This window comes from Bos taurus, chromosome 29, assembly GCF_002263795.3.
Source record: "Bos taurus isolate L1 Dominette 01449 registration number 42190680 breed Hereford chromosome 29, ARS-UCD2.0, whole genome shotgun sequence".
Lineage (NCBI taxonomy): Eukaryota > Metazoa > Chordata > Mammalia > Artiodactyla > Bovidae > Bos > Bos taurus.
Genome location: NC_037356.1, coordinates 20,093,894 through 20,108,974, shown reverse-complemented (window position 1 = coordinate 20,108,974; position 15,081 = coordinate 20,093,894). Strand labels below are relative to the sequence as shown.

Sequence of the window (15,081 nt, the reverse complement as noted above, 5' to 3'; positions counted from 1 at the left end):
AATATTCTGTAGTGCAGATTATATTAAAATTATATTTTCAAAAATAAGTGGGAATGTATAAGGAAAACAATTTAGGGGAAAGTAGAAGAAATAACCATGGCAGAGAGACAGAGCCAGGAGAGGAACTATTATGAATAATGGAAGACATGAAAACACTTTCTGTGAACGCACATGTGTGTGTTTCTCACATTCACTTGTGAGAAGGAATAGAAAGACAAGAAATGTAGCGAAACATACTCAGAGAGGAGAGGGAGAGAGAAACTGGGCAACCAAAGAAAGAGGTTAAAGAGTGGGTTTTATAGGCACTTCTGTTTCCAGACCCAGGAATTTTCACTTAACCTGAACATATCTGTTTCAGCTTCGCTTTTATTACAGTTGCCCTGTCAGCATTTTGGAGGATGCAACATAGGGGAATGTAGGGAATCTGCGAGGAAAAGAGGTGGGGAACAAAGAGGTAACTGTATGTAATGTGGATGACTTTGAAAGCAGAGCTGAGCATCTAGGTTGGAAGGTAGAATTAGGCAGACCCTGAGACATCTGCGCCTTGCACTCTAATGGATGCCTCACTGCTTTCACCTTTCCCCAGGTACAACTGCTTTCTTTGGGATCCTCAGTGTCCTCCTTCCTCAGTCCCATGCCTCTTCCGATCCTTTCCCTGGCCTCTTCACCTGGGGAGGCAGGCACTGCTCATCCTTCAGTTCTCGTTTATAATACCACTTCTTCAGGAAAACTTATCTGACCCTCCAGATGGGTCAGCTCACCCTACTGTGTGCTGTTCCCTCAAAGTAATCTAAAATCTTAACTCATAATCATTATCCAAATTGTATTTAATTAAAGTTTCCTGGAAGTACTTATTTTACATGCAGTTCTTCCATCGGACTGGATGTTCGTCTGCCATATTCTGGCCACATCATGGTCAAAAGTAGTTTTTGAGTAAATGAATGACATACATTTTACAACTTAAAAAGGAAGAGAGTATGTTTAATGGTTGTGGCAAAGATGCTTATTTGTGAAGGGATGTAAATACTTTAAATCAGTTGTCCTTAATCATTTGGGATTTTGCAGAATTCTTAATTTTATATAAGCAGTGGACTGTCTACAGAAAATAATACTTATAATTTAATACCAGTGGACATTAGTTTAAAAAACTTTGTTTTAAAGGTTCTTTTTAGAAAGTTATGAAAATGAGGTTAGATTGAGAAGTTGAAGGTTATTTGGGCATTCTGTGTTTCTAAAGAAATACTGCTAGACAGTAAACTTTAGCTTCTTTGTATTTCCAATAAAATGAGATGAAAGGAAATGCATTTAAAATTTTAACAGGAAAGTCTCAGATGAATTAAAGTTTAGTAATTACAAACCATTTAATCTCTGGAGATTAACTGTTGTATTGTAAACATGGTTTTTCTAATGTTTTTCATTAGTATAGAGATGCTATATTTGGAAAGCATTTTATAAGAAATGTTGGCTTAAAAAACTTAAGCTTATTGAGTTAAAATATCAACTTTTCCTAATTAATTTTTAAAGTGGCCATTTATTAGGATTCAGTATGATTAAAAATTGAATATTTGAATGAAGTCTATCATTTACTGGCTTGTTGAATTTGGGCAAGTCTCTTAACCTTCGAATTGTAGTTTCTTTATTCTTAAAAGGTAACACAGTTCGTTACAGAGATGTAATACACATAGCTTTTTCTAAAATATGGCAAGGACTCTATAAAGACAGACTGTTATCCCTCTCCCACAGAGTCCAAAAACATAGTTTAGAACACTAGACCCTAACTAAGGTCAAGAATACTCTGTAGATATCCTCTTTCTTTTTACCAGTGTCTCATAATACAGAAACTAGACCCCTGCAGAAAATTATATGATTTGAGGGTGAAATGGGGGCTTATATAGTATTTAAGTAAGTGGCTGACACATCCTGTCAACCACTATCACACCTAGTAGAGAAGTATTAAAACGGAGTTGAATGAACATAAAATTGGCATCTGATAGGTTGGGTTAAATCTCTAGCTCTACCTGTTTTACTTTGGTGACTCGGAGGACGTTAGTTTCTTTACTCAAAAGATGGAGCATCACAGAGTTCAGATATGACCTCATCTGAAGAGTTCCATGATGTTTCTGTTCATCAAACAACTTCCTTTAGACTGTCTTGATGTGAGATGTTACAGAGCTGAAAAAGGCATTGTCCTTGCCTTTAATATGTTCCTGATCTTGTTTATTGGTCAGGACTCCTGGGAATTAAATTGTCAACAAAAAAGATTATTTCAATCACTTCATTCATATTATGATCCTCTTTATAAGGGAGATATGTCCTCCTCCATCCAATTCACTCTCTATTCCCCAAACCCTACTTCTGGCAAACACCAATCTATTTTCTGTAACTGTGAGCTTATATTCTTTTTTTTTTTAATTATATATGTGTGTATATATATATATTTATTTATTGAAGTGTAGTTGAGTTACAGTGTTTAAAATACATGGCAAGTACAAGTTATACATATAAACATATATTACTTTTGAAATTATTTTCCATTATAGATTATAATATATTGACTATAGTTCCCTGTGCTATACAGTAAACCTTCATGCTTGTTTATGAGCTTATTTTTTTTTTCATTTTTTTAAGTGAGATCATGCAGAATTTGTCTTTCTCTGTCTCCTTATTCCACTCAATATAATACCCTCAAGTTCCATTAACATTATCCCAAATGGCAAATTCTCATTATTTTAATGGCTGAATAATATTCCATAGTCTATATACATATATATCATATATTCTTTATAAGTGTGTCCAAATGATGTACTCTTCTTAGGTAGATGGGGATGCATTTAAGTGGAATTGCTGTATTATATTTCAGTCCTATTTTAAAATTTGTTAGAAATAACCATTGTTTTCCATAGTGACTATACCATTTTACATTCCCACCAAGAGTGCACAAGGTTCCCTTTTCCTATGTCTTCACCAACACTTGTTATTTCCTATCTTTTTGATAATATCCATCTAACAGATGTGAGGTGCTATTTCATTGTGGTTTTGATTTGCATTTTCCTGATAATTAGTGATTTTGAGCATCTTTTCATGAACCTGTTGGCCACCTGTTTGACTTCTTTGGGGAAAAGCCTATTCAAATCTTTAGCCCATCTTTTAATTAGACGGTTTTGTTTTGCTTAAGTGTATTGTTGAATATGATTTGCTAAAATTTGTTGAGAATTTTTGAAACCATATTCATCAAGAGTTATTTTTCTTGTTTAGTCACTAAGTCATGTCTGACTCTTTTGTAACCCCATGGACTGTAGCCTGCCAGGCTCCTCCATTCATGGAATTTGTCAGACAAGAATGCTGGAACTGGTTGCCATTTCCTACCCAGAAGATAAAGCCATGACTCTGATATTGGCAGGCAAATTCTTTACCAATGAGCCAACAGGGAATCCCTCATCAAGAATATTGGCCTATAATTTTATTTTCTCATGGTATCCTTATCTGGTTTTAGTATTAGTGTAATGCTAGACTCATAAAGTGAATTTAGAAGTGTTCTCACCTCTTCTATTTCTTGGAAGAAATTGAGAGGAATTTCTTGAAAAGAATTGCTATAAATTAACTATTTTAATTGTTGGATAGAATTCACCAGTGAATCCATCTATTACTGGATGATAGTACATGGAGAAAATGAAATATTTATCACCACTAAAGAGATATGAGCCACCAAGCCATAGAAAGACATTGAGAGACCTTAAATATATATTACAAAATGAAAAAATCCTATCTGAAGTGGCTTTATTCTGTAGGATTCCAACTATGAATATTCTAGAAAAGGAAAAACTATGGAAAAAATTAAAAGACTAAAGGTTGCCAAGGGTGAGGAGGGTAGGGATGAATAGGCAGAACACAGAGGATTTTTAGAGCAGTGAAAATACTATGTATGATAGCATAATGATGGATATATGTTACTACACATTTGTCCAAACCTATAGAATTTCATCTACTAGTGAATCCAGATATTAATATACACCATGGACATTCACTGATTATGATGTGTTAATGTACATTCACCCTTGGTAACATTTGTACCACTCTGGTGAATGATGTTGATAATGGGAGAGTCTATGCATGTGTGAGAACTGGGGCTTTATGGACAGTCCCTATACTTATCAATTTTTTGTGAAGCTAAAACTATCCTAAACAACAAATAACAGCAACAAAAATATTGCAATTTAGGTGTTATTGACCTAATTTAGTATGGCAGTAGAAAACAGGCCCTCCAAAGTCATATGTAGTGTCTAAGACCCTGCTTTATTTATGTGCTAATCCAGAACAGAATTCACATGTTTTTCAACGCCAAAATACACTGTAATTCCCCAAAGCCAGTTCCCATTCTTTGTTAATTCATCAGATTCAATAAGGCTTCTTTCTTTTAGAAAGAGCTATTTCACTGATAGCAAATGCCTACATTAAGGATTGCATGTATTATGTTTAATGCAACTAGTTCTAAAAACAAATATTATGTTTTTGTATTTAAAGTAATTTAATTTTTCATGCTTTATTGCTCACATTGATGAAGTGATGTATAATTTCCTCCAGTCGTTAAAAGAAATTAATTTATGTAATTTTCTTTCCTGAAGCAAGTTAAAATAACTCTTGTAAACAGATGCAGAAGTTGACAAACCAGCCAACCCAGTTGTGAAGTATAGGAGCACAAGGGTAGACTCTGGCAAACTTGCGGAGGAGGAAAACGGCACTGTCGTTCTTCCCTCCTGCTCTTTGTGAACTTAATAGTAAATGAAGCCCCTTTTAGATCTTGTCCAAGTTAGCCAAGGCCTACAAAAGTAGATAGGTAGATAGACAAAAGCTTTTATTCTGCTCATATTTCTTACCTAAACCTCACCACCAATGTCTGGAAGCACTTTCATAAATGTACAATATTTGCATAAGAAAATATAATTAACGAACATTAGCATTTTTCAATATGGGCATATTTATATTTTAAGGAAGATATTCAATACTTACTCTTAAATGTAATCTCCATCATTGGTGAACCTGTTATTTTTTACAGCTTACCTAGCTGGGTTAGTTTTCCTTCCTGTTGGTTTCTGTAGCAAATGGTTTCTATCTCAGCTCTTATGTTGTTCTGACAGTTTTATTTTGTTGATTTGACTCCCAGTATCATTAACATCTGTGTTTACAAGCAATAAATATTGACCCTTACCAAGTTAAATGAAGGAGATTTTAATGGTAGACCATCAGGAGCTCATACTATCTGGGAGAAGGCAGAAGTAACAAAGTTGAGGCTGAACAGAAACAGAGGCTGCTTCAGAAGACTGGGAATGTGAACCATAAGAAGTGTCTCACTGTAGAAACAACTTGGACAAGTGAATTTACTGAAATTAATATATTTATATTAATTTTTAAATATATTTAAATTAATAAATTAAATTTTTTAATTAATATATTTTATATTAATTTATATCTATAGATATAAATAAATCAATTAAATTTAAATAGATTTTAATAAATAGGTTTATTAAATCTATTTAATAGATTTATTTAATAAATTGATTTATTAAATCTTTAATATATAGATTTATTAAATCTATTAAAAATAAATAGATTAAAATAAATATTTAAAATAAATTTTAAATTAATATATTTTATATTAATTTTTATCTATTTATAACCTCTTTTTAATCTAGTCAGTATTTACTTCCAAAAATGAAGGTTTCGATGACCCAATTTGGATCATGTGCATTTCTGTGTAGAAAGTAGCACAAAGACATTTAGAGTAATATGTAGGGTTTCTTGAGGTATAAAACAGTATTTGATTGGTAGGTGAAGCATTGGAGTCAACATAATTCTTTTTGTAACTTACAGTGAGATATTAGAAAATATCATATTTACTATTAAGAAAATAGGATGTGTACTAATTATTTCCCAGATAGATATGAGGTTAAAATAAAGAGGAAAGATAGGATTCCTGGTTTTTTTTTTTTTGAAGAACCAGAATCCTTAAAAGTTTATTATGCAAGAAATAAATATTTGCAGTAGGAAAGTAGTCTTACTGGACAGCACTCCTACAAAATTGAATAGAAATTATTTCATTCAATTTCATAGTTAATATTTAAGGTACAGTTAAGGTCTCTGATATATACACATTTTCATTCAGTGTGGTTGCCATTATAGCATGTTTTACAAATGTATTAGGAATTCTTTGATGAAACTACTTCCCTCTTAATGTTCTCTTTCTCTCCAGCCTCAAGAAATCACTACTGAAGTCAATGAAACCCCACAAATTGAGACTACAAAGGAAGAGGTTCTACTCAGTACCCCTGAGTGCGACACTCAAATTGTAAGATTAATTTTATATGTTTTTAACAACATTCAACATGAAAACATGGACATAAGCATTTTTAAAATCCTAGTTTATGCCACCATGAAGCTGTCTATTTATATGCAATATCTACTATCTAAGGGCTTCCCTGGTAGCTAAGATGGTAAAGAATCTGTGGTGAATTCATTTTGATATTTGGCAAAACTAATACAATTATGTAAAGTTTAAAAATAAAATAAAAATTAAAAAAAAAAAAAAAAAGAATCTGCCTGCAATGCAGGAGGCCCAGGTTCGATTCCTGGGCTGGGAAGATCTCCAGAGAAGGGAGTGGTTACCCATCCCAGTATTTCTGCCTGTAGAATTCCATGGACAGAGGAGCTGGGTGGGCTACAGTCATGGGGTCACAAAGAGTCGGACATGACTAAGCAGCTAACACTTTTCTTTCACTTCTGCTCTCTAAACATTGTACTTTTCATTTGATAATGCAGATGTTCTTTAGATATCAATCATGTGGTTATTCTAATAGGTGTAATTGCAAGACAATTGTAAGACAATTAGGAATATGAAGATGCCCTGGAAAAGAGATTGGCTACCCACTCCAGTATTCTGGCCTAGAGAATTCCATGGACAGTCCATGGGGTCGTAAAGAGTGGGACACGACTGAGTGACTTTCACTTTCATAAACTTGAATTGCCAGAGAGATAAGGTGGTCATTCCCAGAGTCACTTGACAGGAAGCTGTTAAAATATTAAAAGCAAACACAACTCCAAACAAAGAATGTGATTCAATAGTATTCTCCCCATAAAGCAAATAAACCTTGAATTACAGAGATATTACAATAGAGGAAGGGAAATTTTTACCCTTCAAATGATAACAGGAAATGAGGAATTTGTACTCTGTGCTTTTACTCTAAAAAGTGTAATGAAATTTTAACTCTGGAACTTTGGCACAATTACCGATCTGTCATATCTGGGCTTGAAAAATGGCAAATGTCAGTTGTATTTAATATATTCAAAGATAGCCTTTAATCTAGTTGACAAAATGGAAAGTGTCTGCTAAAACTATTCATCATGGAAAAAGGAATCAGGTGATAGCAAAGGAAATAAGGCAGAATAGAAACAAGTTAACCAAGTCAATCTCTTTTTCCTCTATCGACTGCCAAAGTAAATTTAGAAATACTAATTTCTCAGCAATTTCGCTTTCACATCTTATGTTGAAACATGTTCAAAACCAAAAATTTAGAATATAAGATTAATGAGAAGTAGAAATTCTGCAGTTTACTTCCAAGGGAAGAAGAAGTCAAGAAGGTTTGGGGAAGGAAGGACTATTTTTGCTATAGTTTGCAGAACAGATAGGGTTTTGATAGTGTGAGTCAATATCAGAGACAAGAAAACATCAGAATATGAGTAGAGAGTATCGAACAGAAAATGGTGGGATGTGTGGCTAAGATAATTTGGGACTTAAGTAGGAGGGGCACTGGGTTCCCAAGCTAAGGAGTTTGGTTTGAATTAGGGATATGGACTTCTCAGGTGGCATTAGTGGTAAAGAATCTGCCTGCCAATGCAGGAGAAATAAGTGACACGGATTTGATCCCTGGGTCGGGAAGATCCCCTGGAGGAGGGCGTGGCAACCCACTCCAGTATTTTTGCCTAAAGAATCCCATGGACAGAGGAGCCTGAAAGGCTACTGTCCATAAGGTCACAAAGAGTCAGACACAACTGAAGCGACTTAGCACACAGGGATATAGTTAAGATTTTCACATGTTTATGTCCAGTTAAGAGATAAGACCATTGGGTTAATTTTAAGGCTATTCTTGATACAGTTTCCTAAAACTACCTAAAAATCATTTTGCAGTATATACATGTATCAAATCATTATGTTGCATACCTAAAACTAATACAATGTTACATGCCAATGATAATATCAATTGAAAAAAAAAAAAAACACTTTGAAACAAATTAGAATTTTGGAAGCTTCTGGCCTGCACCCTTCAGGGTAATGCTCAGGCTTGATCCCTAAATGTCCTGCTCTGAGCCCTTGGATTAGGAGGGATTCCATTGCTTTTTTTTTTTCCTGCACTTGTACTGGTATACCTGTGCCTTGAGCAAATTGTTCATGTATTAAAGTGGCCAAAACATCTGAAATAACAGAAGAACCAGGACTTGATCAAACTTAACAAACAAAATATTCCCATTTAAGGCAAACCTTGAAAAGTTCTATGTGTTTTGCAAAGATTCCTCAAAGCAATATTTTGGTGTACATTTCTTGTCAAGAGAGAGGTATAAATTCTTTGTTGTTGTTGTCTGTTTCACTCTATTTTTGTTGCCCTTCCTTGTCACCAGTAGCTCCTCTCCCTTCAGTAAGTGGCGTAAGCAGCTACTACCTTGGTGGAGGTCCCAACTGGGTTGCTTCAAAAAGCTTCCTCCCCCTGTACCAGCATGATGGCTCTCTCTCTAACCTGATCCCAGTTCCTTAGTTTAGTCTTTGAAGTCTCTGCTTCCAAGAACCCACACTTGCCAGTGCAGAGAGTGCTCAATATTTATAGTCTGCAGGCTCAGTTACATTTAAAGGCCAAGTGAATAACATAAGGGAGTGAAATAAGCCAGGTGTAAGCAGTAGGAGTGAGTGAGACTATTGTGAATATCTTTTTTCCAATTCTAGATCAGTAGTTCTTAGCCATATCCTCCCTGTAGTATCATATGGAGGATTTTTATAAAATACTGATGACCAGGTAATTCTAATATGCAGGCTAGTTTTACTAACAATGTATCTCATATGTACATGATTCTTAAAATCATCTGAGGAGCTTTTAAAAATAAAGACTGTGAAAAATTCTTCAGTAAATTCTAAGTAAACGGGACTAAAGGTAACTTGTCTTTTTTTTTTTTTTTTTAACATGGACCTGACACCACTTTCCAATCCAAGGGATTCTGAAAGAGATGGTCTGTGAGCCTTAATTTGAAAAAGATTGGTTTAAACAAGACATAATGCCTTTAGTATGTTGTTTAGTAACAAGGGTTTCACAGCAATGCCTAAATGAGGCTCTGTAATGGTAGCCATGAAAAGTCTATGATGTCACTTTTGATAGTAGGTAGAGGGGATACATCCCAGAACCCTCTGTTTATTTTGCAACCAAATCTAAGAGCAGCAGGGCTGTGAAACTGATCAGGAAATTGATGTGCGATTTTGTCCATAGCTAAGCTTTCCATGAGGGAGCTAGTATGCCATCATCTCTCCAAGCTATAGTACTCAGAGTATAATTAATCTTAATCATAGAAAGCTGTATAGTTCCTTTCCAGCTTTCCCCAATAGTAAGAGAATAATTCTGATGGCTTTCTCCACTTTACAGGAAAAAGTGAAGGGCCCTTTGGATCTATGAGAACTACCCTTACTCAGCTTGTCCAAATTCACCCAAAATATTCTGATTTGTGTTAAATATCATGAAATGCATTCCTTCCATTTCAATACAGCAACATGAAAATAGCTTCACCTTGATTCCAACAAGCTGGAGATTCAAGCTTCAATTTGAATTGCTTTAATTGAATACCCAAATAAGGTATCAAAACATAATTTCATAAAGGAAAAATAAGAAATTTACCTCCTTTTCTGGTAAAAGGATTGCTGCATTTTCTGTTGTAGGAAAGATAGTTTTAACGTGTTTGGCAAAAATATAACCTTCTTATTGTCTTTGTTTGGAGACTGAATATGAGTAAAGAAGTGCATCTATGTGCCAGGTTGATAAGAGGTGGCCTCGTGATAGCTAGTATTATGCATCAAAATGACTGAGCTCAGGGATGACCAGAGAGTTGGTAAAATATTAATTCTGGGTATGTCTGATAGGGCATTTCCAGAAGAGATTAACATTTGAATTAGTAGACTAAGAGATCTTCCCTCAAAAACATGGTAGGCATCTAATCTCTAGAAGGCCCAAATTGAACAAAAAGATAGAGGAAACATAATTTCTTTTCCCTTTGAGCTGGGCCATATTTCTTCTTCAGCTCCTGTTCATGGAGCCTTCCAACTCAGGGACTTAATACCAGCAGGCCACTCACCCCAGTTCTCAGCCCTTCAGACTTAGACTGAATTTTATGCCACCAGCTTTCCTGATTCACCAGCTTAGAGAGTGCATATCATGGCATGTCTCATCTTCCATAACAGCATGAGTCAATTCCTATTAAAAAAAAAAAAAAAACTCATATATCTATGTATATATTCTGTTAGTTCTGTTTCCCTGGAGAACCTAATACAATTATTTTTTCACATTTATGTTTTGTATATTTCATGTGTATTTTGAAGTATTTTCACTGCTTTTTTATAAAAGACTTTAATTACAAACTAATCAGTGCTACTTAGTTTTCTACAGAAAGAAAATACATGGTAGTTGTTGAGTTAAATTTTAATTTTGGTGGCCTTACTTGACAAAATTAAGAGTTAGAAAACAAATGGAAATAAATTTTCCATTTAATGTGTTTTTCTGCTCTATGAAATTAAAAAAATCTAGAAACTACCCAATGAGGAATTTTTAAAAAATAATAAAAGGGGAGATAAAATAGGGATCTGAATGAAGCCAATAACAAATAATTGAAAGCAGGAAATAAACAGAATATCAGAATGAGAAATCCCCAGAATTGTGTGTTCAAGCAAAGATACAAGAATAAGGATGAAGTCTAATATGAGTCTCTATTTTCATCTTGGTTGACTGGAACAATTATAGTTTTATTCTCAAATAAAATGAACTACTATAGGAGAAATTTTAAGTTAATTTTTGTCCATTTGCTCCTTTACAGGAGAGATTTGTGCTGTCTTAATAACTAGAATGAACAAAAATTAGCACAGTGGGGCTAACTGCTTGTGAAAAATATGACAGTTTTTAAAAACAATTTGCATTCTGTAAAAACCACAGATTTTAAGTGTATATTTCAGTTATGCATTTATTTAATTTACCAAGTTTTGCAACCATTACCACAGGCCAGTTTTAGAACGTTTCTATCTTCCTAGTAACATCCCACATGCCCGTTTTTAAAGTTAATCTCTATAAAGACAACCACTAACCTAGTTTCTACTGGTTATAGGTTTGCCTTTTCCATAGATTTCATAGATTGATCATACAGCATGTGGCCTTTTGCATTCCCTTTTTCATGTAGCATAATGACTTTGAGGTTCATCTATATTATAGTATATTTCAGTAGTTTGCTCTTTTTTATTCTGAAAAGAATCCATTGTATGGTTTTATCACATTTTCCTTATCCATTCACCAGCTGATAACTTTTGGATTTTTTCCACTTTTTTGGCTATTATGAATTAATCATACCATGAACATTTACATAAACATCTTCAAGTGGACATATGTTTTATTTTTCTTGAGTAGAGACCCAAAAGTAGAATAGGATACTGTAAATACTTTCTTAACTTTTTAAAGAAACAGACAGACATTTCCAAAGTGGCTGCACCATTTTACATCTTAATTAGCAATTATGAGAGTTCCGTTTTCTCGACATCTTTGTTACCACTTGTTAAAAATAAAACTCTAGGGAGCCTGAAATCAAATTTCATTCCAGGATTAACTGTTAATTTCCAAATGGTTAAAAATTTTAGCATATTTTTTATATACTTATTAGCAACTGACATATTTTCTTTGGTGAAATGTCTATTCAGATATTTTCCCCATGTTTATTGAGGTTGTCTGTCCTCTTGGTATTAAGTAGCAGGATTCCTTACATATTCTGGATATATATCCTTTACCAGATATAAGATTTGAAAATATTTCTCTTACTCAGGATGTTTCTTGTCTTTACATTTTCTTAATGGTGTCTTTCTAAAAGATAGCGGATATATATGGAATTTAGAAAGATGGTAACAATAACCCTGTGTACGAGACAGCAAAAGAGACACTGATGTATAGAACAGTCTTATGGACTCTGTGGGAGAGGGAGAGGGTGGGAAGATTTGGGAGAATGGCATTGAAACATGTATAATATCATGTATGAAACAAGTTGCCAGTCCAGGTTTGATGCACGATACTGGATGCTTGGGGCTGGTGCACTGGGACGACCCAGAGGGATGGTATGGGGAGGGAGGAGGGTTCAGGATAGGGAACACATGTATACCTGTGGCAGATTCATTTTGATATTTGGCAAAACTAATACAATATTGTAAAGTTTAAAAATAAAATAAAATTTAAAAAAAAATAAATAAAAGATAGCAGGTATTTTTAAATACAGCTTTTCGGTTTGCAGAGTAATTGAGCAATAGTTCAGAGTTCCATAAGCAACCAGCTATCTTTCTGTAATTTGCCGTTTAGTTCCATTACAGTCTGATGGCATACTCTACATTTGCTCAAATGCACTCTATCTAATGTTCCATGTTACCTTGAGAAGAATTTGTATTTTATTCTTGTTTGATGAAGTATTCCATAAATATCAGTTAGATCCATTTGATTTGTAGTGCTCTTCAGGTCAACTCTATTTTTGGAGATTTCTGCTCACTTGATATGTCCACTATTGACAGAGAGTGTTGAAACTTTCCTCGGTGGTAGTGGTTCAGTTCTGTTTCTCCTTGCAGTTCTATTAGCTTTGTCTCAAATATCTTGACAATCTGTTGTTAGATGTATTTTTGTTAAGAATTGTTATGTACTTTTTTTTTTTTTTTTTGTAGAATTGACCCCTCTATTATTATACAGCTGTCCCTCTTTATCCCTGATATTTTTCTTGCTCTGAAGCTGGCTTTGTCTGAAATTAATATGGCTACTTCAGCTTTCTTTTGATTAATAACAGCATCACTTTAAATATATCCTGCCACTCCCTTCTGGCCTGCAGAGTTTCTGCTCAAAATTCAGCTGATAAACTTATGAGGATTCCCGTGTATACTATTTGTCGATTTTGCCTTCTTGATTTTAATATTTTTTCTTTGTATTTCAGTGTTTATCCATGTTGTCACAAATGGCAAATTCCCATTTTATATCTGAATAATATCATATACATATATGTTCCTCTCTATGGAACACTTTGTTTATTCATCTAGAAACTTAGATTGTCTTCATGTCGTGGATATTATAAATAATGCTGCATAGCCCTCCCAGATTTCAGACAGTGCTACAAAGCTTGTTGTTGTTCCATCACTAACTTATGTCTCAGTCTTTTCGACCCCATGGACTATAGCCCACCTGGCTCTTTACCTGCATCTCTTCACCAGATTCTTTACCACTGAGCCACCAGGGAAGCCCACCACAAAGGGACAGTAATCAAAACATCAAGGTATTGACCTAAAATTTGGATCAACAGAACAGAATACAGAACCCAAAAGTGTCTGATTCTTTTGAGACCTCATGGCTCCTCCAGGCTCCTCTGTCCATGGGATTTCTCAGGCAATACTGGAGTGGGTCACCATTTCCTTCTCTAGAGGAACTTCCTGACCCAGAGATTCAACTCATATCTCCTGCATTACAGGCAGATTCTTTACCACTGAGCCACTTGGGAAGCCATCTATAGTCAATCAATCTTCTACAACCATTTTACGCCAGTCAGAATGGCTGCGATCCAAAAGTCTACAAGCAATAAATGCTAGAGAGGGTGTGGAGAAAAGGGAACCCTCTTACACTGTTGGTGGGACTGCAAACTAGTACAGCCACTATGGAGAACAGTGTGGAGATTCCTTAAAAAACTGGAAATAGAACTGCCTTATGATCCAGCAATCCCACTGCTGGGCATACACACTGAGGAAACCAGAAGGGAAAAAGACACGTGTACCCCAATGTTCATCGCAGCACTGTTTATAATAGCCAGGACATGGAACCAACCTAGATGTCCATTGGCAGATGAATGGATAAGAAAGCAGTGGTATATATACACAATGGAGTATTACTCAGCCATTAAAAAGAAAACATTTGAATCAGTTCTAATGAGGTGGATGAAACTGGAGCCTATTATACAGAGTGAAGTAAGCCAGAAGGAAAAACACCAATACAGTATAATAACGCATATATATGGAATTTAGAAAGATGGTAACAATAACCCTGTGTACGAGACAGCAAAAGAGACACTGATGTATAGAACAGTCTTATGGACTCTATGGGAGAGGGAGAGGGTGGGAAGATTTGGGAGAATGGCATTGAAACATGTAAAATATCATGTATGAAACGAGATGCCAGTCCAGGTTCGATGCATGATACTGGATGCTTGGGGCTAGTACACTGGGACGACCCAGAGGGATGATATGGGGAGGGAGGAGGGTTCAGGATGGGGAACACATGTATACCTGTGGCGGATTCATTTTGATATTTGGCAAAACTAATACAATTATGTAAAGTTTAAAAATAAAATTTAAAAAAATTTAAAAAAAAGAAACACAGTGGAGTTAGACAGTCTCTTCAGCAAGTGGTATTGATAAAGCTGGACAGCCAAATGTAAATCAATGAAGTAAGAATACACCCTCACACCATACACTAAAATAAACACAAAATGGCTCATAGAGTTAATTATAAGACATGACACCATAAAACTCTTAGAAAAGAACATAGGCAAAACATTCTCTGACATAAATTGTACCAGTGTTTTCTAAGATCAGTCTCCCAAGGAAATAGAAATAAAAACAAAAATTAACCAACAGGACCTAATCAAACTTGCAAACTTTTGTGCAGGAAAGGAAACCATAAACAAGTACAACCTACTGACCAGGAGAAATTACTTGCAAATAATGCCACCAACCAGGCTTAGTTTCCAAAATGTATCAACAGTTCATATAATGCAATAACCTAAAAA

The 15,081-nt window shown here is 34.8% G+C and overlaps 1 protein-coding gene and 1 long non-coding RNA gene across 5 annotated transcripts in view; one reads left to right on the top strand and one right to left on the bottom strand.

Annotated features, from left to right (window-relative positions):
- The window catches only part of LOC132344252 (uncharacterized), a 105,973-nt gene that overhangs the window by 9,145 nt on the left and 81,747 nt on the right, over window positions 1-15,081 (bottom strand). The window contains exons 1-3 of one of the 2 annotated variants that reach the window (XR_009493445.1): window positions 12,694-13,515; window positions 10,378-10,496; window positions 2,019-2,233 (exon numbers count right to left, since the gene is read on the bottom strand). This is a non-coding gene — a long non-coding RNA (uncharacterized lncRNA). Of the gene's footprint in view, window positions 1-2,018; window positions 2,234-10,377; window positions 10,497-12,693; window positions 13,516-15,081 lie in introns of those variants that run through there. The other variant, XR_009493444.1, reaches the window with a different exon arrangement.
- LUZP2 (leucine zipper protein 2) overlaps window positions 1-15,081 on the top strand; it is a 516,697-nt gene that overhangs the window by 487,998 nt on the left and 13,618 nt on the right. For all 3 annotated transcript variants that reach the window (XM_005226734.4, XM_005226735.5, NM_001102336.1), the window contains 1 exon segment: window positions 6,248-6,343. In XM_005226734.4, coding sequence (XP_005226791.1) covers window positions 6,248-6,343 — 96 coding nt within the window.